Source organism: Orbicella faveolata, unplaced genomic scaffold (genome assembly GCF_042242905.1).
Source record: "Orbicella faveolata isolate gen_17 unplaced genomic scaffold, um_ofav_v1 contig_13, whole genome shotgun sequence".
NCBI classification, from domain to species: domain Eukaryota; kingdom Metazoa; phylum Cnidaria; class Anthozoa; order Scleractinia; family Merulinidae; genus Orbicella; species Orbicella faveolata.
Genome location: NW_028301540.1, coordinates 18,124,100 through 18,148,069, shown reverse-complemented (window position 1 = coordinate 18,148,069; position 23,970 = coordinate 18,124,100). Strand labels below are relative to the sequence as shown.

At 38.8% G+C, this 23,970-nt stretch overlaps 3 protein-coding genes across 4 annotated transcripts; 1 reads left to right on the top strand and 2 right to left on the bottom strand.

Annotated features, from left to right (window-relative positions):
• Window positions 1-1,142: 1,142 nt before the first annotated feature.
• Window positions 1,143-23,965, bottom strand: LOC110058851 (formin-2-like). 2 transcript variants are annotated; one of them, XM_020765514.2, is made up of 8 exons: window positions 23,865-23,965; window positions 20,395-20,885; window positions 8,285-8,646; window positions 6,571-6,780; window positions 5,121-5,327; window positions 3,918-4,183; window positions 2,595-2,825; window positions 1,143-2,035 (listed from the first exon to the last, which is right to left on the bottom strand). In XM_020765514.2, the coding sequence occupies exons 2-8, from the start codon at window positions 20,822-20,824 to the stop codon at window positions 1,969-1,971; spliced, it is 1,773 nt and encodes a 590-aa protein (XP_020621173.1). In that variant the 5' UTR covers window positions 20,825-20,885; window positions 23,865-23,965; the 3' UTR covers window positions 1,143-1,968. The 2 variants fall into 2 exon arrangements, with proteins under 2 accessions (XP_020621173.1, XP_089141055.1); XM_089284929.1 differs by having other exon boundaries at window positions 1,143-2,825.
• LOC110058852 (uncharacterized) lies at window positions 9,839-11,392 on the bottom strand. The gene has a single exon (XM_020765515.2). It carries the CDS (start codon window positions 11,078-11,080, stop codon window positions 10,364-10,366), a length of 717 nt encoding a protein of 238 aa, XP_020621174.2. The 5' UTR covers window positions 11,081-11,392; the 3' UTR covers window positions 9,839-10,363.
• On the top strand, window positions 11,353-12,023 carry LOC149115428 (uncharacterized). Its single transcript, XM_089284930.1, has one exon. The coding sequence runs from the start codon at window positions 11,353-11,355 to the stop codon at window positions 12,016-12,018; it is 666 nt and encodes a 221-aa protein (XP_089141056.1). The 3' UTR covers window positions 12,019-12,023.
• Window positions 23,966-23,970: the final 5 nt, after the last annotated feature.

Below are 23,970 nucleotides of genomic sequence, written 5' to 3'. Positions count from 1 at the left end.
CTTGGAGCTCGAGGCTCCCATACAGTCGGAATTAATCAACCGCTTAACTATGCTGTAGAATACTTTTCTTTAATATCCTTTTGTTTTGTTGGGAGGGAGGGGGGGGGGGGGGGCGGAGGGGGACGGGAGAGACACAGTTTACTAATTATCCGAAGATTGTACGAATGTTTCCGAACACTCTCCGAATTCTGAGAAAATTTCCGAAAACGTTCGAAAATATCCGAAGATTGCCGAGGAAGATCCGTGGGATACCATTTGCTACCACTCGCTATTTGAGCTATTTGTTTAACACGAGGAGAAAAATTCATGCATCATGTATAATATTGTTTGCATAGGTAATCATACCGTATAGAGTTATTTGCACGAGTGAGTTTTTCAAAAAGCTGAAAATTGCGCGAGCCGCTTTGAAAAAAAAACTCCCAAGTGCAAATTAATTTCTAATTGAACTCGAAACATGAAAAAAATTTCCGCGATACAACGGTAAAAAGTAACTTGGTCAGCGGTCAGCTTCAAAAGAAAACACGAACTCGATTTTCCGATGAATTCTGACCGCCTATAGAAGTTTTTCAGAGTGTTGTCCGAAGGGCATACGAAACTTTCTGAACATTTTCTAAAATGTTCCGGAGATTCCCGAAGATTTCCGAATTAATTATTATTTTTAATTATTATTTTATTTTATTTCTTTTATTTTTTATTTATCTTATTTCATGTTTTAATACCCTCGACATGGTACCCTCGACCCTCGACATAGTACCCTCGACCCTCGACCCTCGACAAAAACCCAGACTCGTTTTTCGCTACTGTCAATCAAATGTTCGGCGGCTCCCCGCAGCTTCTGACTATGTTGTCTGTGCTGTGCTCAACGATTTGATTTGATTACCGCGCGCTCAACAGTACTCGGAAGCTGGGTGGAGCCACCGAACATTTGATTCACAGTAGCGAAAAATGCATTTGTCGGTTGAGCTTTGAATTTTAGAGTCCGCATGTTATTGAAAGGCGCAGTAAGACATTTAAGACTGGTTAACCATCAGTATTTTGGAACGATTTTGAATCTTACTGGTGCTTTTTACCAAATCAACAGTTAAGTTTTTTTTCCTCGCAAAACGTCTTATTTGGTATAATGTCTAAGCAACGCCCTTCAATTAATTTTCTAAATTTATTACGTTTTTATTGTTGGAAAGCGGTTTTTGTGGGGTTGCAGAAGCAAATCAGCACCCTAAAAGTCAAGGTTATTAGAACAAAATGGCTATTTAATATGAAACTGAAAGGAAAATAAATAAGGATTATTTGAAAGAAATGGATATTTACCCCTGACAAATAAATTGTGTGGTTTGATTCGCTCCCCACGCCTTGTTCTACTTGTTGTTTTTCTTTCGTTTTTTCGCTTTTAATGCAAGGTAATCTATATAACCGTAAAAGTCAAGTATTATTTTCAACCTAGTCATAGAAAAAATAAATAAAATAAATAAATTGTTGGCTTTCAATCACGACAAATAATTAATTACAATCTATATCCCCATCTTTAAATTAGCAGGTCACTATCTACTGAGAACAGTCTTTCAGTGTTAATTAGGTCTCATATATAATAGACATGATCATGATGATTACATTAAAAGTGAGATTAGCAGGAGTGTACATGAGATCTCTGACAAGTATTTATTATGCAAGCAGGTGTATATCATTTGCTATTCTTGCGTACTGTGGGGTAATAAGAAGCTCCATTATTACAATTAGAGCTACAATTGGTGAGATTACAAAACTACGTTGTTTGAATCGTCAACAACGTGCCGCTTCGCGATAATATTACTACCCATAATAAACCTTGGCCCCATTCAGCTTCCTGACATTGTTAAATTACATACTTGCCAACTATTGTATGATTACATTATAGATCCGTCAAATTTCATCCTAAAATAAATGTAATTTAATTCAAGAGCTTATAATAATTAGTGTAACCATATCTTGCTATTATTCTCCATTTCCTCCTACTGTAATTGTTACAAACTGTTGTAATTCAACTTGAAGTAGAGGAATCCTATAAATAAATAAATAAATAAATAAACAAATAAACAAATAAATAAATAGATAAATAAATAAATGAATGAATAAAAAATAAATAAATGAATACACAAACAAGACATAAAATATATAAAATTAAATAATTCGTATAGCTCGAATATTAGACCTTTTCTTCTGATATTTGGTGGAAATGAATTCTTATACACCTGGTATAGAAACTGCCATTTTTGGTTTGGTTTGGTTAGGTTAAATAATAGCCGAGAAATTCGCAAATATGTGCAATGTGCCCATACATTCTCTGTAATAGCGTTCCCATACATGCTCTGTAATTAAACAAATAATTTGTGCAGCTTGAGTATTTATAGAGCTGTTGATCTGCAATTTAGCAGACATCATCAAATGGTGCAATACTAGAGTTAGGCTTAATCTTAAACAGTGCCAAAAGTTGAAATTGAGTGCGCGAAAGCTTGGACATACGCCGAACCGTGAAACTCTTCCTATAATTCTCAATCAGATGAATAGAAACCCCATTTTAGTGGGATCAGTTAGCATTTGACTTTTTAGAAGAGGCTAACTTTAGCTTTAAACCGGTCGCAGTTGCAGGTTTCACGGCCAATCCCTCCACTTTTTCTTTATAAACTTTTCTCTTTGTCTCTTCGTAAATGTCTTTGGCAATAACTTGTTGTTCCTTCCTCCAGAATAGCAAGAAGTCAGAACTAAAGTGGGTCCAATGCTCAAAGAATTCTTGTGGTGGACTGCATGTAGCTGAGGGTTTAACACTGAAGTATCTCCATAGACTTGAGTACCTGTGAAGTGAATTGACGATGAACACCACAGGCCACAGTAAGTATAACTGACAACTTCACAACAGTAGGTTTCAATATTGACTGACTCAGCAAAGTTTTTACGGTAAGGTAAAGCCTGCGGTCTTGACGGGAGGGTCCGAATTCAGCGATGCTCGTACATAAAAAGACCAAGGGCTGATCTGATTCGTGTGAAAATGTTCAGAAAATATCTGACAAACACGGACTGGAAAGACACCATAAACATCAAAAGCGCAAACCTTGTTAAGAGTCGATTTAGCAGGCACAAATGACATTTTCAAAAAAAAAAGAAAACTAATCTTTTACATGTGAGTTAATTCTATTAACTTTGAGAAAAGTAAGGAATAACACTGTAAGATCATTTGGTGGAGTACCCAGTCCAAAACTAGAAAAAAATAGACGGTAATATAGCGCCGGTCTGATTAGCTGGTTTGTTATTGTTCCACCAAACTAGCTTAGTGGAACAAAGTGAAAAAGAGCAGGTCAAGAAACTTGCGTTACAAAAGCAGGTCAAAAATCGTATTGACGAAGTAAATCCGAATATAGACCATTTTCACTGTCGCGATAAAAAAGTAAATCGGAAAACCATTCAGTTGACGAAGTCAAGAAAATGTGATGTTGTAGGAGATAAATCTAGCACCTCTAATGCCTGATGAGGATAAAAACTTTGGTTTTCGATTTTAGAACTCTATGATGTCACGTGAAAACGATCTAAACGGAATATGCAAATAAATATATCACAAAACATTCTACTAAACAAAAGAAGCTAATGACGCAAAAACTGTACCCTTAAACACAAAACCAGGAACTAAATTGATTCCTACACGTCCTCTAACGAGATTTTGTGACGTCATGTGATCAACCTTTAAGCAGTTGTACAACAACCGTGCTATTGTTTCTGATAGAAGTGACAACCATGTGACATATATGTTCCAAAATGATGGTAGGCAAAAAATCTAACTCTCAAAATAACGTATATTTGAAACCTATCTCCTCCTGGACTTAAATTTCAAATATAATTCAATAATAACAATTTAAATGGTAAGTTACAGTTCCCACAGTAAAACATCTCACCTTTTCTTACATTCTGTTAGTGCTTGATCCAGTGCTGTTATCTCATCTTGACTCTTCGCCAGAAAGGAACTCATCACATCACTGAATGGCTGGTGCAGCTTTTCCTCGCTTTCTTTTAATACGTTTGAGAGCTTTCTATCACATGTATCTAGTTGCTTTCTCAGGGTGTTGATCTCTGCCTCTGTGTCTTCAAAGGTCACTTGGGATGCTGCTTTGAGGTCAGATGGTTCTGGCAGCGGAAACTTGGAATTTACAGTTCCAGCATTCTAGAAAAAGGGATAAAATGACAATCCCCCTCACCTTATACCCAGCTGACTACATCAACTTATAAGTACCGTAACAAGTCTTGCAACTGAGCAACCGTGATCTTAAAATATGCAAAGCAGTCAATTTGTATTTAGTCAGTTATACTTTCATCAGTCCAGCAGCATGTTAGAAGAAACAATGTAATGCTACAATTCTATTGATAATTTAAAATTAATTCGGGAAGATTGTTAAATTAGTCAAGAACAAGTGGCTCAGAAAATGAATCACGGAAGGGTGCAGAGGCCACTGAACTGAGTTCATTCCAATCCACTGGTCATGTGGTCTATTCCCGGGGGATTCGAGCCATGTGTCCTTTATTCATTTACACACAACACGTGTTGTACAAAGTTTGTAAAGTTGTAATTTGACAAGATTATTATTCAATAATAGTGTGTGGGTGGCACAGAGATCAGTGTGAGTATTTCTTAGTACTAGAGTCCAAAATGGCATGAACATTTTGTTTGGTCAAGTGCACTAGTCCATTGCATCTGTAAATTAAATAACATCACTGCCCAATGTTTGAACAAATCCAGAAATGATGCCACCAAAACAAATCACTTAGCGAGTAAATGCAATTCAACACTGACTTCATTACGACTTCAGTATTCAGAACTCGCTTGAGCCTTCTTTGTAATTTGAATAACCCAGCGGTTCAATAGCTATCATCAATGATTTAAGAGGTGAAATGATGATGATGCACGATGCCTAATACAAAATAGTCGCAATACCCAGGGGCCCAGGCTCTATGCGTGATCCCTAATGTTCCATATTCCATTTTTGGATTCAATTTTTTATTATTTCCAAATGCAGTGCTGTGTTAGGATTGCCTAATAAAGAGATGGACTTTTCTAACCATGACAAACAGTTCACTAACACTTCAGATTGATATGGTCTTACCTTATCAAACTTTCTAATATAAATGTTTACAAGATAATGTAGCAGGTTAGTGGAATTGTCTTTGCATTTCACATCCTTAAGTTTAGGAAGGATATCCAACTCAAAACCATCTGCTTGTCCTCGAGCAATATTGCCACCATTCATATAATTTCCAAAGGCAAGTACCAGACCCAGAACATTGGTGACTTCCTTACTTGACTTGAGCATCTATAAAATAATTATAGATAGAGTCACTGAGATATTAAGAAGGTCCTACAATAACTTTACCATTATGATCCAACAATAAACAACCATGAATATATCTCAATATATCTCAATATATATAACTTTACTTTACACTAGAATGGGCACTCTTGCAACATGAGGAGGGAAACCAGAAGCCATAAATCAGCTCTATATTTTGGTTTACATTTGCCTTTACTTGATATCTTGTCAAGCACATCTAGTCAGATAGTCTGTCTGACTGGATCAATAAAGACATGCCCAGAAAAATTTCACATGTCACCGATAGGTTTGATACACTTTGACTGATGAACTAAAACAGAATGTTTCACATCAACGACCCCTTTACTTTCATGGAATTCTGGCTTAGTAAAAACTACAAGATTGCATTATGCTTTTACCTCAATTAACATCAGGAAGCCCATGCGATCAAATTACTCTGTGCTGACAAATCACAGAAACAAATGCCGAGCTCTGATCGCTACTTGCAACCAACTCATCAAAAGAACACGGTCTACTCACATCATAAAAGTTTGCAATAAATGTAAATGCACATGGCTAAGTTTGTCTTGTTGCAGTATTCCCCAGCCCGAAAACCCTAGATGGAGCAGAATTTGGGAGAGCTGGAAATGTTCTCCCTCACAATTAAGTTTAGTCTTAAGCTTAACAGTAAAGTGCAAGCCAAATATCACTCCACTATGTAGCAATGTCCCTAAGCCTTAATTACTGTGGCCAAAGCTCTCTGCTGCCTACAGACTGCTTTATGTATACGAGTCTCAGTGATGACCAACCAAAGTTTGATGTAGGATATAAGATGACCCAAGCTTGAAAATCATTGAATTGCCACCTTAATTACACTTGATGATGATGCTGGCAAAGCTCCCTCAGACAGTATTTATAGATACATGTAACTGGATCGATCAGCACTCTTCTCTGAATCACCACACACAACTCAAGCTCGTATCCAGAACGTTAGAGTGGAAATGCTACACCTAAGGTGGGCTAAACACTAGTGGAAAAGGGGGAACTGGTGGTGGGGGGGGGGGGGGGGGGGAGAAATTAAAGGAAAAAGAAACTGTAGAAAGAAACTCCCCACACTCCATGCTAATATAAGTAAGCTATCATTGTTGCAAATCCCCCTTGGTAGTGTTCAGTTTGTGAATAATTCGTTGATGAGTGAGCATTACTCTTAAACAAAATAATACATGTACTGTACACATGTAGATACCTCACAAACCAATCTAAAGTTGGTGAGCTTCTGTCCAATCTCTGACAGGCTGTCAGTAACTGTTGTTTTTAACATCATACAGCACAGCCGTTCCTCATAGCAGCTGATTCTTGATAAATCCATCAGGAATTGCTCTGGTCTGTCAAGTACTGCATCAGAATTTTTCTGACTGAAAGAAACAATCTTTTGAAGTTCTTCTTCTGTGGGCCTCTACATAAAAAGAAAATAATGACTTGAGGAAATGACTCTTGAGGAAAATGAAATCTTGTTCAACACAGCCATGGGAATTTGAAATATTCAATTAGCTTGAATTGCATTAATTTTTTTAATCTGTTACAAAACTCAAAACTGACAACAACAACAACAAAATTATCATTCTTATTGGCTTTATCTGTAGTTTACACCTTAAATAATAAAGTATATTGCTGTACAAGATGTTTAAGACACCCCCTGTATAAGACAGTGGGTTTGGGAAAGAGTGTATTCAGGTTATTACAGACACCAATGGGACATGCGTACATTGTGTAAACTGTGTATTATCCAGGTGCCTAAAATTAGCAGGCTCACAGACATATAAACAAAATAGACACACTCTTTATAGATGTAAAGACTAAAGCATACAATTAAAATGTAACTGAATGATGTTTAGTGCCTTGAGTTCAAACTGAGGAAACCTTACACTCATTCAAAAATTATACTCTAAATTGTCTCACACTAAAATTAAAGTTCTCTTGTCAAGTTCAAATTAAGCAACAGTGTAAGGAAGGTTAACTTTGCAAGCATGTCACTCAGGTCACGGAAAATATAACTTATTAACTCGTGCCCTGGCATATGAAGTGGGCTCATGTTAGAGAAAATAGATGAACTTCTTGTTGGAAAAAAATCTATAATAGTTGGGTGGCCAGCAGAGTAATAAGTTATAAGGTATCCCATAGTCACTTTAAGCCAAAAGGTGTGTATATCTAAGGGAATCGAGGTGTGGTTTGAGACAGAGAGGCTTGAAAAAGCCTTGAGACAGTGTTCAACTACATTGTATGCAATACACCATAATTATACAGTTCTTCCATACAACCTCAGTAATCAGACATTGGAACAGGCATGCCAGCTGTTGTTACTTCGTTATCCCTTGAAAAACTTACATGGCAACAACAACCACGTCCAACATGTCGACAAGTTTTGCAGTAAAAAACTCTCAGTGTCTGTTTTTCTCAAAGTACATGTAGTTAATGCTGCTTTGCATGAAACTTAATTACAAGAGAACATATTCCATTGTGAAGTCATTGTTCAACTGATCTTAATACCATTGGATATTAAATTCATTTCTTTCAGATGGTCTTTTTTTCAAGAGGTCAAGAAAGTGTTTTTCCTCAAGATAATTGAGGTTTTTAAGTCCTAGGTGTTCTTGTTTATTAATTGTGCTTGTCTGGCAGCTGAGAAGTTGACAATAATTATATACATGTACATGTAGTACTAGTGCTGCTTTCACATTTAGCAGTGATATACCTGTAGGCTGTTTGCAGCAAAACTTAAAAAACCCATCTTTTAAAACAGCTTTGAAATCCTTATCTGCAACATTTCGAGAAGCAAGCCCTCACCAAAAATGTTTTAATTTTCCCATTTTTGTCAAGTTACATGACTGTTTTACAATAATTGGTCTAGGTTTACAATTATTATTAGTAGGTTATACAATCATAATCTTCATTAACATACTCACAATTTCGTAGAGAGATTGCAAGTTTTCTTGATCCAAAATAGAGGTGTTCACATTATACAGTGAATCTTCTATTTCATCCATGTTGACATGAAGACTGCTGAGGAAGATTCCCACAGTCTGTGATCTCTTGTTATCCAGCAAATGAACAACCTCCTGTTTTGTTCTGTGCATGCATCTGGAAGAGAGAAGCTTTCCTTCTGTCTTTCTCCCCACTTTCGCAAACATTTCAGCAAAGTGATCAACATTGATAACTGGTTCTTCAAGTGTTGCCCACACTGTTTCACTTGCTTTTAATTCTGGGTTACAGTCTGACACTTGATTTAGCTGTATACGCTTCCAAAACAGTGGTTTCATTGGGGATGCTGTGCCAAAAACAATGTTTAAAATGATCAACAGACAAATCAACTGATAACAATCCACTGTTTGAAATACTCATAGCCCCTTGCAATAGCTAGTTCAGGGATGTCACAAATTTGTGAAGGAGGGAGAAAACAAAAGAAGTATATGTAGCTGGGATAGTGTTTCCTGACAACTTGTATGACACCAGCAGTACGTTCTCTCTCCAATCAGTACAAAATGCAGTCTGCAGACTGCAGACCAGGAACAAAATGCAGACTAGGTACAAAATGCAGACTGCAGACTAGGTACAAAACACAGACTGAGAATATAATGAGTCTAATACGTGTCTAATACGTGATACCATGCTGTAACATGTCAGTATCAAATAACATAGATCACAACACTTATTACATTTCTCAGTTACTACGTGCACTTTGATTTCCTAATTTAGCAGGCCGTACTCTAATGTATGGCCCGCTAAAATTTAAAGTTTTAAAAAGTTTCTAAAATTTTTTGTTGCCAAAATGTTTCGTGATTTATCACCAAGTGTTCTTAACTTTTATAGTAAGTAAAAGTTTAAAACTTTCTTTTACATTAAATTGTGTATTAACACGTGCTAAGGACTCCTTTTGTTTTGAAGCCATTCCGTGTGAATAGAAATTGTTCGTGAACCCATAAGACACACAGGAGAGATGTAATAACAGGGTTTGTACTCTTTGAAGCTTTTAAAATTCCACAGCTTTCAATGACCTTTTCCATGACCTTTCTGAGATTTCCATGACCAATGTTAAGCAGTTGTTCAAAATGTACAAAATTACACTCTGCACTATCTGAGATTGTCTCACTAGTTTAGACAATGGGTCTGGGTTATGTTATGAGCGGATGAGCGAATGGGTGGGTTAGTGAGAGATGTATTATGTGACGCCAATCAGATTGGGGCTACTATAAACAACCAATCAAATTACTGCTTATGAAGGTGAATCATGTGTGTGAAGATTTTAGAGCTGTCATCTTTGTTTTTGTACAAACAGAAACAGGGGGAGGGGGGGGGGGGGGGGAGAAGGGCTTGTTTCCCAAACAGCGGCTGAAAATCGAGCCTACAATCTTGGACAGAATAAAAAGGAACAGTTAACCCCCTTCCCCCCCAAAGCAATGATGAAGGCACGAAGGAGCAAAAATGCGCCATTTTGGCATCATTGAAATGGGGGGGGGGGGGGGGGGAGGGATGGTTCAGGTGTTCCATTTATTTTGTCCAAGATTGTATTCAGGCTGTGAACATCACGAAACAGTGACAGTGGGTAATTAGAAAGCCATCAGTCAACTCGTTTATTGTGAGTGAACACAGCTCTCTGACGCAGTCACGCGCGTCATCTGTTTACGGTGTGTACTCTAAGTTAAGGCATTATATGAGGGATATTTTCGGCAACAAGGAGAACATATAATGGTAAATTGTTATGCGACTTTTGGAAATAGCAGAGGAGGTGAGAAAGAGCATTGTCATCACCGAGAAATATCTTAGAACATGTCAGGGAGAAAAAGAATACCCGAGGAAACAAAAGCTACAATTAGAGCCCTTAAAAGTAGAACATATCTTATGCTAGACCAAATTGCTCAAGCATTTTTTGTAAACAATGTTTAACGGATTAGGTAAAAATGTCTTGCCTGTATTGGGAAGGCCCTTGATTAAAATGTTGCAAAATTTTCCCCACCCCTGTTCTAGGAGACTTTTCAAAGCCTTGGTTAAAACTTCAATTGGCATGTGGTTCCACATAGCTGTTGAGCGCATTCCGTCCACCGGCCACAACACACAGCAGTGCAAGGGTCTTGCAGACATTTTTCCAAGATCAGAAGTCTTGTTAGCTTACTTCTTTGTAGCACCTCACTTGCCTTCTCCATCCCCCATGCCATTGAAATGCATTCCTCTACAACTCTGTTTCCTCTGTTCATCACGAACTCTGCTAGATCGGTCTTTCCCTCAGCCTTTTGGGCGCTCGCGAGTGCAAGTAGTTCAGTTCGGTTTTGGATTTTCTTTTGAAGTATTATGTTTGACACTTCATAGCAACTTAAGCATCTTGATCGCTTTTGCTTTACCGATGTGTTACTGACGTTTCTCCCCATCGTCCGAAAGCGGTCATCTTCTTGATTTCTTTCTTTATAATTACTTCCTTCGCTTTCTCTGCCACTTGTGGTATCTGATGCTGAATTGTAAAAATCTGCGGTTGGTTGTTGTCGCTTTGCCCGCACTTGACTTGCGGCCATTGTTCTAGGTGGACCTGAGTTGCCTAAATCTGGATGGCCAGCAGACTGGATGAAATCTTCATCTTCTTTGGTGGTGTACAACCATGCCGAATAGTAGTTGGTGTGCCAGTTAAAAAAGTGAACATAAACATTCCACTTGTTCTTTAAATATTGCCATATCGGCAGCCACCTCTTAATCTTGTTTAGTTCAATGACCATGTGATAATGCTTCCCTTGCTTTTTAAGGTTTTCCTGGTGTTGTAATATTAACTTGTGGGTACCCCTCTGTGGAGTCCCTTACGTTTTCGTGGGCCACCCCACATCTCATGAACATGTGAGTTGGCTTATGTTGGACATTGTGTTGACAGCGTTTAACGTTGCGTTGAGTATTTGAGCCTTATCTAAAGCTATCTTACAACATGGTGTCAGAAGTAAAAACCTTTTAGAGATTGCAAGGAGTTTATCAGGGTTTGGCTGAGTTACAAACCGCGATGGCTGAACGAGATACGAGAACTCCTGGTCCTTTGGTGCTCGATGCAAACGCAGCGGACAACTGGAGAAAGTTTTTAATGCAGTTTGAAATTTATCTTGTGGCGAAAAGCAAAGATGACAAACCGGACAAATTGAAGGTAAACATGTTACTTCACTGTGCTGGACCCGAAGCGATTGAAGAATATAGTCATTTTGTTTACAATGCTGGAGAAGACAAAGAATGTTATGCGGATGTTTGCAGCAAATTTAAGGCACTCTGTGAGGGAGCAAGGAATGTCATTTATGAGAGGTTAGTGTTTAATAAGTGTAACCAGAAAGAGGGAGAGCGAGTCGATAACTTTGTCAGCGAACTGAAACGGTTGTTGCTAACATGTGAATTTGGTGAACTGCGAGATTCGCTAATAAGAGATCGAATTGTGGGAGGTGTATTATCTGATGAGCTGAGAGGGGAACTGCTAAAGAAACCTGATCTAACCCTACAGAAGGCTCACGATTATTGTCGTACCTTTGAAGCCTCAGAATTACAAAAGTTCAAGTTCAACATTCAAGCGAGTGCTGGAACTGAGCATTCATTAGGAATTCAGCCTGTTAGAAAGTCAAAAGAAGCTGACAAGACAGCTGCTCGTTCTTGTAAGTTTTGTGGTTACAAGCACCCATTTACTTGACCATCTCGTTGTCCTGCATTTGGAAAACAGTGCTTAAAGTGTAAGAAAGAAGGTCATTTTGCCCAAGTGTGCCCAGGGAATGTAAAAGAAGGTTCGAAAGTTGATTTAGTGCTACAAGAAAGTCCACCAGACCTAGACACTCAGAATATGAATAAGGAGGTACATACCTATTTTGGATCTATTGAACTGGACAGTGTTTCCGATTCCAGGAAATCAACAAAGAGCCTTATCACTCTTAAGATTGAAGGGCAGAATGTTGAAGTAAAAGCAGACACAGATGCAGAGGCTACCGTCATACCCTTTCATCTGTATAAGAAAATCTCCAAAAAACCTCTCCAAAAGATTCAGCAACCCTTGAAAGGCTGGCTTGCAACTAAGCCCATTCATCCAAGAGGCTGTGTACGCCTTCAAACTCAATACAAGAATCGTCAAATGAACCTGTTGTACCTTGTTGTTGACAGGAACTTTACACCCTTATTGGGATGTGATGCCTGCTTGGATTTAGAAGTCCTTCAGTTTATGAATCTCCAACTGATAGATACACCAGTACCTAATCCAGCCATGCCGGATACGCCAAGAGCATGTGGAGACCAGACCATCTTCCAGAAGGACCCAATATTGAGGGAGTACCCAGATTGTTTCAGTGACAAACCCGGCACACTTCCAAACAAAGTACATCTGGAAGTTGATGCTTCAGTACCCCCAGTTGTTCACCCTCCAAGGAAAATTCCAGTTGCTATGCTGGAGCCAGCACGAGAGAAACTCAAAGAGATGGAAGAAGATGGTATTATTGTGAAAGAGGATGAGCCTACGTCGTGGGTTTCATCAATGCTAGTTATTGACAAAAGAAAGGTGAAGGATAAAAGGACACTCCACTGTCAAAGGATGATGTCAGAATTTGTATTGACCCAAGAGATCTTAACAAGGCCCTGAAAAGACCCCATTATCCAATGGTTACCGTAGAAGAAGTTGCAAACCGACTTTCAGGTGCAAAGAGTTTCACATCAATTGATGCATGCAGTGGATACTGGCAACTCCCTGTAGATGAGAGTTCCAAGCTCTTGACTTTTAACACACCGTGGGGGCGATACCGATTTACAAGACTCCCTTTTGGTATCTCACCAGCCCCTGAAATCTACCAAAGGGAGATGGACAGACTGTTTGAAGGGGTTCCTGTTGAAATCATAGTGGATGATTTCCTGATACATGGTAAAGATCAGCTTGAAGTTGATGACAAATTGAGAAGAGTACTCGACAAGAGCAGGGAGGTAGGATTGAAGTTCAACCCTAAAAAGGTGAAGCTTAGAGTACCAGAAGTAAGTTATGTTGGACACCTCTTCTCATCTGAAGGTTTGAAACCAGATCCAGAGAAGATCAGAGCCATTAATGAGATGCCACCCCCAGAAGACAAAGAAGGTGTACTTCGCATACTAGGAACTGTGAATTACCTGGACAAATTCATCAAGCACAAGGCTGACATACAAGAACCCATATCGCAACTTACCCAAAAAGATGCAGCATTTGTTTGGGAAAAGCCACAAGAGGCCTTCGACAATCTGAAATCAGTCATCACGAGTGCACCTGCACTAGCTTATTTTGACAACAGCAAGGAAACCGTGCTAAATGTAGATGCAAGTAGTAAAGGCCTTGGTGCAGTGATCCTACAGGACGGCAAGCCGGTTGTTTTTGGATCCAAAACACTAACTAACTGTGAGAAAAGGTATGCAAACATTGAGAGAGAGCTGCTTGCAATCGTCTGGGGCGCACAGAAATTTCACACCTATGTATATGGGTGCAGAGTAATTGTAGAGACAGATCACAAACCCTTAGAGTCTATCTTCCGCAAGTCTCTGAATGATGCTCCCCCCAGGCTACAAAGGATGCTACTGAAACTTACCAAGTATGATCCTGATGTGCGATATGTCCCTGGAAAACAGCAAGTCATCTCAGACTGTCTTAGCAGAGCACCTCTCAGTGATACGGAGCCAGTCAGTGAACCAGAAGATGTAATTGGAATCAATCTTATTGAGGAGCTCGGATTTGAAAGCAGCACACTGAAGAGATTTAAGGAGACCTCCAGCATTGACGAAACCTCGAGAGTAGTGATGGAGTATGTCTTGAAAGGGTGGCCGTCTGAGAAAGAACAGGTTGATGAGCTTGCTAGAGAGTACTGGAGTTTTAAGGAAGAGCTGAGTGTGGAGGATGGATTGCTGTTTAAATCAGACCGAATAGTCGTCCCAAGACCACTGAGGGCTGAGGTGCTGGATGAAATCCATGAAGCTCATATGGGAGAAAGTAAGAGCCTTAGCTTTGCCAGAGATTACGTCTTCTGGCCCTCAATGACAGCCCAGATCAAAGACAAAGACAGCTCCTGTTCAATTTGTAATGCCTTCCGCAACCGACAACAAAGAGAGTCATTGCATCCACATGACATCCCTGGATTACCTTGGCAGGTAGTCGGGACTGACTTGTTTGAATATGGAGGCCAAACATACTTGTTGGTCACTGACTTCTATTCAAAATACTTTGAAATTGAATTACTGCGTCAGAACACTGCCACCTGTGTCATTAACAACCTGAAGAAAATATTTGCAAGGTTTGGAGTCCCAGATAAGGTTGTGAGCAATAATGGTTCCCAATACAGCAATACCAGGAATCTATTTGACAGCAGTCATGAGTTCAAGCAATTTGCTGAAGATTGGGGTTTTTGCCACACAACGAGCTCTCCAGAGTACCCCCAATCAAATGGTGCAGCGGAGAGAGCAGTGCAGACAGCAAAGCGCATTTTGAAGAAGGCTGCAGCTGACCAAAAAGACCCTTTTGAAGGGTTGTTGAAGTACCGCAACACTCCATTTGAAGATATCGGCGTGTCACCTGCACAGCTGCTGATGAGTCGGCGCACACGCACAATGATACCAACCCATCGACGTCTCTTATTACTGCAGGCAGTGGATCCTGATAGAGCAGTGAAAGCGCTGCGGCTATGTCAATTTGTCTCTAAGAAGAATTACGACAAACAGAGTAGAGATCTGCCTCCACTTGAAGCTGGGGACAAGGGGCGAATTTGGCCAAATAGAGATAGAGAATGGCGTGAAGCAGAAGTGTTGCCACGATCATACTTAGTACAGGATGAATGAGGGTGTGTCTATAGAAGAAATCGAAGGCAGATAATCTCAGTCCCAAATGATCATCCAATGAGACCACGGCTGCATGATCCTCCTTCAAGTCCCCAGTGTGCTGACTCTCCAATATGTCCATCATCACCTTCTATAAAGGACTCAGCACCAGAACCAATGGAATCAGCAGAAGGACCAAGAAATGCAGAACGATCACCTATTACAACCAGATCCGGGCGACAAGTTAAAAAGCCCCAGAGACTCATTGAATCCTGTTAGAGGGGAGATGTTGTAATATTAACTTGTGGGTACCCCTCTGTGGAGTCCCTTATGTTTTCGTGGGTCGCCCCACATCTCGCAAACATGTGTGTTGGCTTATGTCGGACATTGTGTTGACAGTGTTTAACGTTGCGTTGAGTATTTGAGCCTTATCTAAAGCTATCTTACAACACCTGGCTACAAGTCCATTGAATTACTTTTGATTTCAGTCCCTCGCAATTCAAAACCGCCTCACAAACGCCATCTGTGAATGACTGTCGGTCCCGGAAAATGCTGAGATCGTCTTGGCTGTAGGTTATTAAGTACACACTTCTCACTTTGGCTGGCTGCAGTTCGTTAGCGGAACTTTCGGACTGTGAACTACTACATACATAATGAGAGAGTAACTCCATCGTTATGTTCCGACGAACTTCTTTGACAAGTATAAGCAGAAATATGGAACCGTTACGCTACTTTTAATTTCCTGCGCAATAATTCCAAAAGCATTCTTCAAACAGAATAGAAAGCCGACTAAGTTAAGGCATGAACTTGACAATTTCACTCTGAATGTCGCACACATTTATGCATTTTTTGTTTAAAGTATGTAAAACGCTTAAACTTTTTCGATCTCGACTGGGTATGCCTTCACCACAAGGTTTGTGTTCTGATATACAGTGAATCTTTTAAGCATGCAACTGCTACAATAGTCCCTCCATTACTATAAATAACACACCTAGTCACGCCAGTATGAATCTCGGACAATCTTGGACAGAGTAAAAAGGAACAATTAACGCCCTTCCCCCCCAAAGCAATGATGAAGGCACAAAGGAGCAAAAACGCGCCATTTTGGCATCATTGAAATGGGGCGGAGGGGTGGTCCAGGTGTTCCATTTATTTTGTCCAAGATTGTAGAATGAGAATACCACTGAGTTTTGAAATTTGTTTTTGTTGTAGGCAAATGTAGCAAGATATTTTCCTCGGGCTTCTGTAGGAAAGCCCAAGTAAAATGCAAGCCCTTCTTGGTCACCAAAAGTGGGGTCATGGTCCTGGGCATTCCTAGTGTAGACCGTGGAAACTGGGGATGAGAGTGCAACAGCTTGTGTTATCATATGCTCGCTCTTCATGAAAAACATAATTTGCAGAAATATGCTGTGTTTTGTGCAGAACGTTTTGAAAAGAATCACGCCTTACATGTTCATCTCACATACAACTGATGACAATTGTCTTTGGAACTTGTTGGTCCACAAATTATATTGCTTGATAGCCTGTCAAATAAGCAAAGTTCATATTCATTCTCGCGAGATAACAACTGAGCCATGCACTAGTTCAAACTATGAAAACAGTGGCAAAAACTATGACTACTGACTTAAAAACAAACTATGATATTCAGACAAACACCTCTGAATCAAGAATTGCCGTAAACAGAACTTTGAAGATGAGGCAAACAACATGCAATTGGATAAAGAGGATACTTGACAAGGCAACTTGAATAGTAAATTAATATCTAAGCATAACTCTTGTGTTTAAATATCCTGATTCTTTCTTTTGTTTCTATTGCATTCAGTCAGCTTACTTGTTAAGTACAATTTTATATTGTGGTTTGAAGCCCGAGTAAACACTCTTAGAACATCTTGTTATTTGTTAGTTTCAAATGGTAACTTGACATTTTTGTTTTTCATGCACAAGCGGTTGCAATAAAAACAGATGAATCAGTGACTCTTGTTCACACGATCAGAACAAACAAACAAGAAGCCAATCTGGCGGCATGTCCAGAAACTTTGACTTGATATAAATGTTTGGCATTTTAATATCTTGCGTTAATGGGAATTCTTAAAAACTGGAATTTTTAGCAGAGGTTTTATTAAAGGTTTGTGGTATGGAAACTCAAATATTCCTGATGACTTCATTATTATTATTTATCATTTATTTATTTATTTATTTATTCCATTCTAAAATTACAAAGATAAATATAAAGTAAACAAGTAAGAGGAGAAATGGAAAAGGGCAAAAATATAGCAAGCTAATTAGATGCCCTTGTTTAATTGACAATAATAATTAGGGTAAAAAAGTTAACTTAACATAGGAGAGGAAGAGGTATGAAGAGGTATGATGACTTCATGGTGGCAAGTTAAGCCCCAAATTAACTAGATTACACTTTAGGGTGACACAGCGGTTCTTTTGTTTTGAAAGAGATTCCTTGCGTGGTTCAAAGGGGTAAACTTACAACTCCCATTAAGTGACAAAACTCTTTCAATCTGTAACTGACGTTTTGTCACCAAAAAGGGCCTCAGGCTCTGGGAAGGGTAATGTGACAAGGACACTTCCCAAACTCTGCAGATTTCATGGCATCTTACTACAATTATCAGTTGAGTAAGGCGGGACGAAAGTTTGGTCACCAAGTTTTAAGGTAAAAATCGTTTTGTTGTCACGAGCAACTGGCTCCGTATCCGTTGGCAACTTGTCCGCCTTTGACGTCAATTGGCAGAAAAGCGCGCGAAATTGTAGGCGACGCGACAGGCGACCAACGGCTGTTGATATTGTTACCAACGGAAACGAGGTAAGTTGCCCGTGACAACAACACGATTTTTACGTTAAAACTTGGTGACCAAACTTTCGTCCCGCCTTACTCAACTGATAATCGTAGTATAAAATTTATAGAGTTTTTCTTGTGTCTGGTTGTTTCAAGTCTCAAGTTTATTAGGTAACGCTGTTTACCTTCAATGATCTCTTCTTGTTTAAATGGGATTTGAAATCAATATTAATTTGAAGTGGTTGCATGGAATATCAAAACTATTGTGTGACGATGTCATAATTACATGTACAGTAAATTGGTTCTTGTTGTAAAATGAGTCAGAAAAATTATCCAGAATCAACACCAATCTGCTGTTTACTGTTAGCGACTATTACAGACTGCATAATGTTTAGCTGTCTTGCTGGGAACAGTTCCATGTAGTTCTAATGAACAAAACCCCTGATCGACTGTTTAAATCAAACCTTGATAAAAGTAGGCTTGATAGTACATTTCCTAAGGTGAAACAAATTCTAATTTTTTTTGGCTTTACATTGTAACCAAACAAACTTGTTGGATTAACCTTATCATAACTGTTAAGAGTCCACTGAGTGGGTAACCCGAAAACACTGATCCCCGGTCCGCTGACTACCTATGGACCGGTCCACGGACTTCCCCTATGGACCCCCTCTACAGACCACCCCCAAAAATATAATAAAAATTAGAAATAAATACTTCACTTATGGGTTGTCTAATAGATTACTCGAGTTGGCGAATTTTTGAGTATTACACTGTGCAAATGTAATTAACACCCTCCCCCCCCAAAAAAGTCTATAAGCTTTTTTCAGCGTAAGGAGATGCTGATGGCACTGAAAAAGCAGGAAAATAATAATTATTGTTACATTGCATTCGTGGCTCAATCTGGCTATGGAAGATGTGTTTTTAGGTTGTTCAAGCTTGTTTGTATCTGTAATTGCGCTGAGCAAATTATGAAGCCTGGAACGATTTCACGAATCCACGTGAAAATGGGTTGAACAAAATGGTGGAGAGGAAAAAGCACAAATTCCAAGGCTTCCCAGAGGCTTCCTGGAGACTTTCACTGTCTTTCATATACAGTATGGCCACAGCAAAGGAAATGGCAATGTGTAATGATACAACTTGTGCCCGAGCTTGAACCCCAAGAATGTTACATTTCCAAAATGTAAAGTTTGAAATTTCACCGACACGATCTACTAGACAACCCATAACTGAAATATTTCTTTCTTTTTTTTCATTCTAATTTGGGGGGTTGTCCGTAGAGGGGGTCCGTAGGGGTAGACCGTGGACCAGTCCATAGGTAGTCCACGGACCCGGTCCGTAGTGGGGGTCTGCAGACCGGAGGTCAGTGTTTTCAGGTTACCCCCACTGAGTACCTCCAGGGGCTTTTAATTCACAAAAAAATAACTCTTGGACGCCTTGCGTGCCTATGTTTTAAAACACTTGCTGTCAACTGGGTATCTAGACACAGGCAATAACATTAAAGTTTCACTGATCTGTATAGTTGGGAGTTCAAAAATTGTCAACAGTGAGCAGTTTCAACAACACATTCCTGTGTATGAGTGGCCTGTGTGTAAAACCGTCAGTGTATGTGAAATTTTACTTAATAAATACATATCATGTGTAAATTAAGCTGTCATATTGCACACAATTTACATACATGTAGTTGCTGTAGTTTCTTGTCATTGAACACTGATTTAAGGATTTAAAGCTAAAATTAAGGGTGTTTTTAATAGGTCATACCACTGGCATAAGAACTTGCAATGTCAAGAAAATGATCATAACTTAGTCACCAATGTTTGGCCATTTTCATGACACTAATATTACAGCATTGTTGCATCAACTGAAATAGAATGGTAGGTTTAATTCATCAAAGAAGAATTAAGGGCTGAAAAATGCTGGAAACTCTTGTCAGCCAACATCAGTTTTTGTTTGCTTTGTTTAATTTTTTTCTCAGTAAATTGACAAAACAACAGCTTTTGAGCTAGTAAGCAGTCTGTGGTAGTGGCCAGTGACAAATGTTTATTGTCAGTGCAATGCAAAATAACGTTGAAAAACTAAGAATTACTGACAATGATTCTGAAATAGTTGACATGACATATTTTGTGTACACCTTGTTGAAATAATGAAAGCCAAGCAATAACTGAATGTGTTAATTGTTGAACTCTAAACAACATAATGCCTGTATTACTGCAGCATGTTAAATACACGTGCCCATCATTGCAGCACAAAAAAGTTGTTTGACATATACATGCACAAAGAGGTATGTTAACCTCTGCTACTAGTGGAATAAATATTCAATGACCAGTGAAATCACTGTTAGACATTTTCAGCTTCATATACCCATAGATATCAATTATTTCTAAACCAGACTTAATCAGTTGACATATATAATCATTCAGTTACATATTTTAGTTGACATATATGCATAACAAGCTAAAAAATGCCACAAAATACCTGGCGTGATGGCTTTCTTTCTTGAAGCAGAAGGTTTTCTTAGGGCAGCAAGGCCTGACAGTGGAGGGGTAAAAATTCCAGGGAGAGGGGGAGGTGGAGGAGGTGGGCCATGACAAGGTGACATTCCAAGTTGTGGAGGCAGGGGAGGTGGTGGGGGTGGTGGAGGTAAAAAAGCTGAACTGTTGGAAGAAGGTACAGCAGCATCTTGCACAGTGAGTGAAACTGGGAGAATAGACAAATGAAGGTCATTTGCTTCAACTGGGAGAGGTACTGGGGAAGCAGGAATTTTGCATTCAGGTGAAACTGACAGAGGAATTAAGGAAGGCTGTGCTGGTGGACAAGGAAGTGGTGGAGGATACTGCATACATTTTTTTGAACAGGGGCTTGATGGTGGTGTGCGAGTAACTGACAAGCCTGCTCCAGAAAACATTGAACAGCTGGCTGACTTGCTTGATCAAAGCTAAATGATGATAAAGTTTCTGACATTGAACCTGAGGAGAACACAACAAAAAAGAATTAATATCTATAGATTTAGCCAAGCCTAAAAGCAGAGCTCCTGGGCTGGGTTGATGCAGTGAGGTTTTCTGTATATTGTTTGGCCTTCTGTTTTGAGTTTGAACCATCTCAAAATACACAAAACAAAAGCACTGAAAAACATTTGTCTACAAGAAAAATTTATACTTTTGTTAACTTTTAATCCTGAGTTAGCTTTAACTGGCTTCCGAACAACCCAGCCCTGTTCACAACAAGGTAACCAGACATGAACCCGCAATCCAATAAAAAAACCAGCACTTGGTCAGCGGTCAACTTCAAAAAAACCACATGGCCTTGATGAGCTCTAAACTTGAATCCACAATATGGACATGTGCTGCTGGTCAGCAGATACCTTGTTTTGACAGGTGTCAATTGAGATAAGTTGGATGTCCCATATCAAAGAGGGACGTTATAAACCAAGGCTGCATGTCTATTACCTGCATCCTATTACCTGGAGTGTGGCTGCCATCTTGGGCAACTCTGCCTCGGTCATGCATATACACCCATGGGCAATGCCACTAGCCATGATAACCATGAAAAAATCAATTTCTGGATTTTCTTTTCTTTCCTATATGAGTATGAGGCTTCACTGGGAAGCCCTTTGGGCCACTGGAGCTCCGCAACTAATATATTATTGTCGTAATGTTAGCATGATTAACAGCACTTGAAATTAGCAGTGGTCAATCTGGTCTGCAAGACAACCAAAATGCCAGATACAACATTAAATTTTTTGGTTTCTTCATCATATAAGGTAGATAGATTTCATGTTGGCATGTGACTGTTCAGTATTAGTATCAATCTACTAGCATTCTATCACCAATGCTGTTCTCTGCATTTTTGAAGTGTCTGTCAATAGGATTTAGATAAAGTTTTGAACGACTAGTAGATTTATACTAAAACAATTCAATTATTCACTCTCGATTTCTATGCGTGATTAGTTGATGAGGGCAGCCCGAGTTAACTACATGTATCACACGATAGAAATCTTGAGCTCATAATCTAATTGCTTATAATAGATCACAGAAGATTTCAGAATGTCATAAGAAGGTTGTAGGTCGTTTTGATACAAAGTTAATTTGTTTCACTTCAAGTGGTTTCGACACCAATCAAAGTTGATTTGATACACATCCAAAGTTGATTTGATACAAACTGAAGTTGTTTTGTTGGCAAAAGTAAACTCAAGGAAATATAATTCCAATTAAAGTGTTTTTGTCTTTGTTCACTTAGCACAGATGAGAAATGTTTCATGCATGTAGTTCCATATATGACAACCATCAAAACAATTGTATTACCCACTCTTCCCATGGACAAATAGCAACAAATTTTTTTGAACTACTTAATACAGACATTCATATTTGGTCATGACTATTTTATAGATGTGGTGGAGCCGTACAATTTTGATCTAGGAAGCTGCTGGGACGTTAAGGTAAGAGTATGCCTTAAGGAGTTTTCTAGCAAAACTTAACTTCAAGTAAATGGCTGTTGTATCAAATCAACTTCAGTTTGTACCAAATCAACTTTAGATTTGTATCAAATCAACTTCGATTTGAATCAAATGACTTGTATCGTACAACTTTTTTTATTGAAACTACTGGACAGCTGTAAAAACATCAGTGACACACTCACCTGACTGCTAATGTGCCACTTTTTTGTTCTTACCACATTTCGATGTCATCTGTCATCAATATTACAGAACAGCTGTACAGCAACATGGAATCCATTTTGTTAAGCTTGCCCAGCATGAAATCATGAAACTCCCCTTTTGATAAGAGTTATTCACAGCTAGCTTTCAACCCGGTGTTCATAACTGGCTATCTTTCCTCAGTGCGTATATACCAGGCGTAGTTAATTGACAAACCAATAAATTATCGATATTAATCGATAACAATTGATATGATATCGATTGCCAGTAGTAATCAAAGAAAACCAATGATGAAAAAAAGTTGCGAGTTCGATTGTTATTGATAGCTGATAGTGACAGATAATGATTGACTCATTGAATAGTATTGACTATTATCGATTGTTATCGGAAATTATTTTTGTCCTTTTAAAAGTTACACTGATAAAATGTTTGACAAAATGTGTCTGTAATGGTTCTATTGACAGAGTCATTTTATCATAGCCTGCGTATCTTCTACAATCATTGACAAAATAACAAGAACAGAAACAACTAACAGAAACATTTAGGGCTTTACATCTTTCTTTGCTAGTTTAAGACACCAGAAGAAGCTCAGGCCAGGGTAGCAGTGTAAAACCCTCCTCCAATTGTAGCATTGGCATTTGGATGAAGCAAAATAAACAACAGAGTCAGTATTCTAGTAATTTCAATTATTTGCATTAGGAAAAAAACGTAAGAATAGATCTCAGAGTAGGCCAAAAGGAAAACATAATCTAGTAGCATGCTGAACCATCTTTGAATAGTCTGGGTGGTTATTGTATATATATATTTTTTTCAATCGATAGCAAGCAATATTCCTGAAGAAAGGAATTATCAATTGTTAACAATTTTTGCCAATCGAGAGCACTCAATAAAGGAATTTTTCTGTGAGTTTGATTGCTTTCGATTGTTAATATCAATCGATGACAATCGCGATTGATATCGATTGATTTCCGATATCGATTTTTATCGATTGACTACGCCTGGCCCATGTATAAACTTATCTTTGAATAGCAAGAAATTCTAGTTCCTGTCTGTTTCAAGAACAGAACTGTAATGTTTCAAGTTGGAATAGTGGTCAGAGGGGAGGCCAGATGAAAGGTGGAGTAAACGCTTTCAAAAGTTTCAAACAAATTTATACGGCAGTCGAGCACATCACGTGGATTAACATAACATGTTCATCTCATTTATTTAGACTTACTAGCCTAGGCTAAATAGCTTGACCAAGCCAGCAACAATGAAAAAAGGCATGATTAAAACCAGCTGAGACCTTACTAACCTGACCACCGACAATAAGTGCAAAAGTGTCAAAAAATATCACTCGCAGATTTCACATGACAACCCTTGACAGTCGTATTTATCCGGGACGTTTTGTGTGGGTTTAC

Coding starts and splice junctions, on each gene's coding strand:
- LOC110058852 (XM_020765515.2), bottom strand. CDS start 11,080: ATGGTCATTGAACTAAACAAGATTAAGAGGTGGCTGCCGATATGGCAA.
- LOC149115428 (XM_089284930.1), top strand. CDS start 11,353: ATGGCTGAACGAGATACGAGAACTCCTGGTCCTTTGGTGCTCGATGCA.
- LOC110058851 (XM_020765514.2), bottom strand. CDS start 20,824: ATGTTTTCTGGAGCAGGCTTGTCAGTTACTCGCACACCACCATCAAGC. Junction 8,647..20,394: donor AAAGAAAGCCATCACGCCAG/GTATTTTGTGGC, acceptor TTTTTGGCACAG/CATCCCCAATGAAACCACTG. Junction 4,184..5,120: donor ATATTAGAAAGTTTGATAAG/GTAAGACCATAT, acceptor CCCTTTTTCTAG/AATGCTGGAACTGTAAATTC.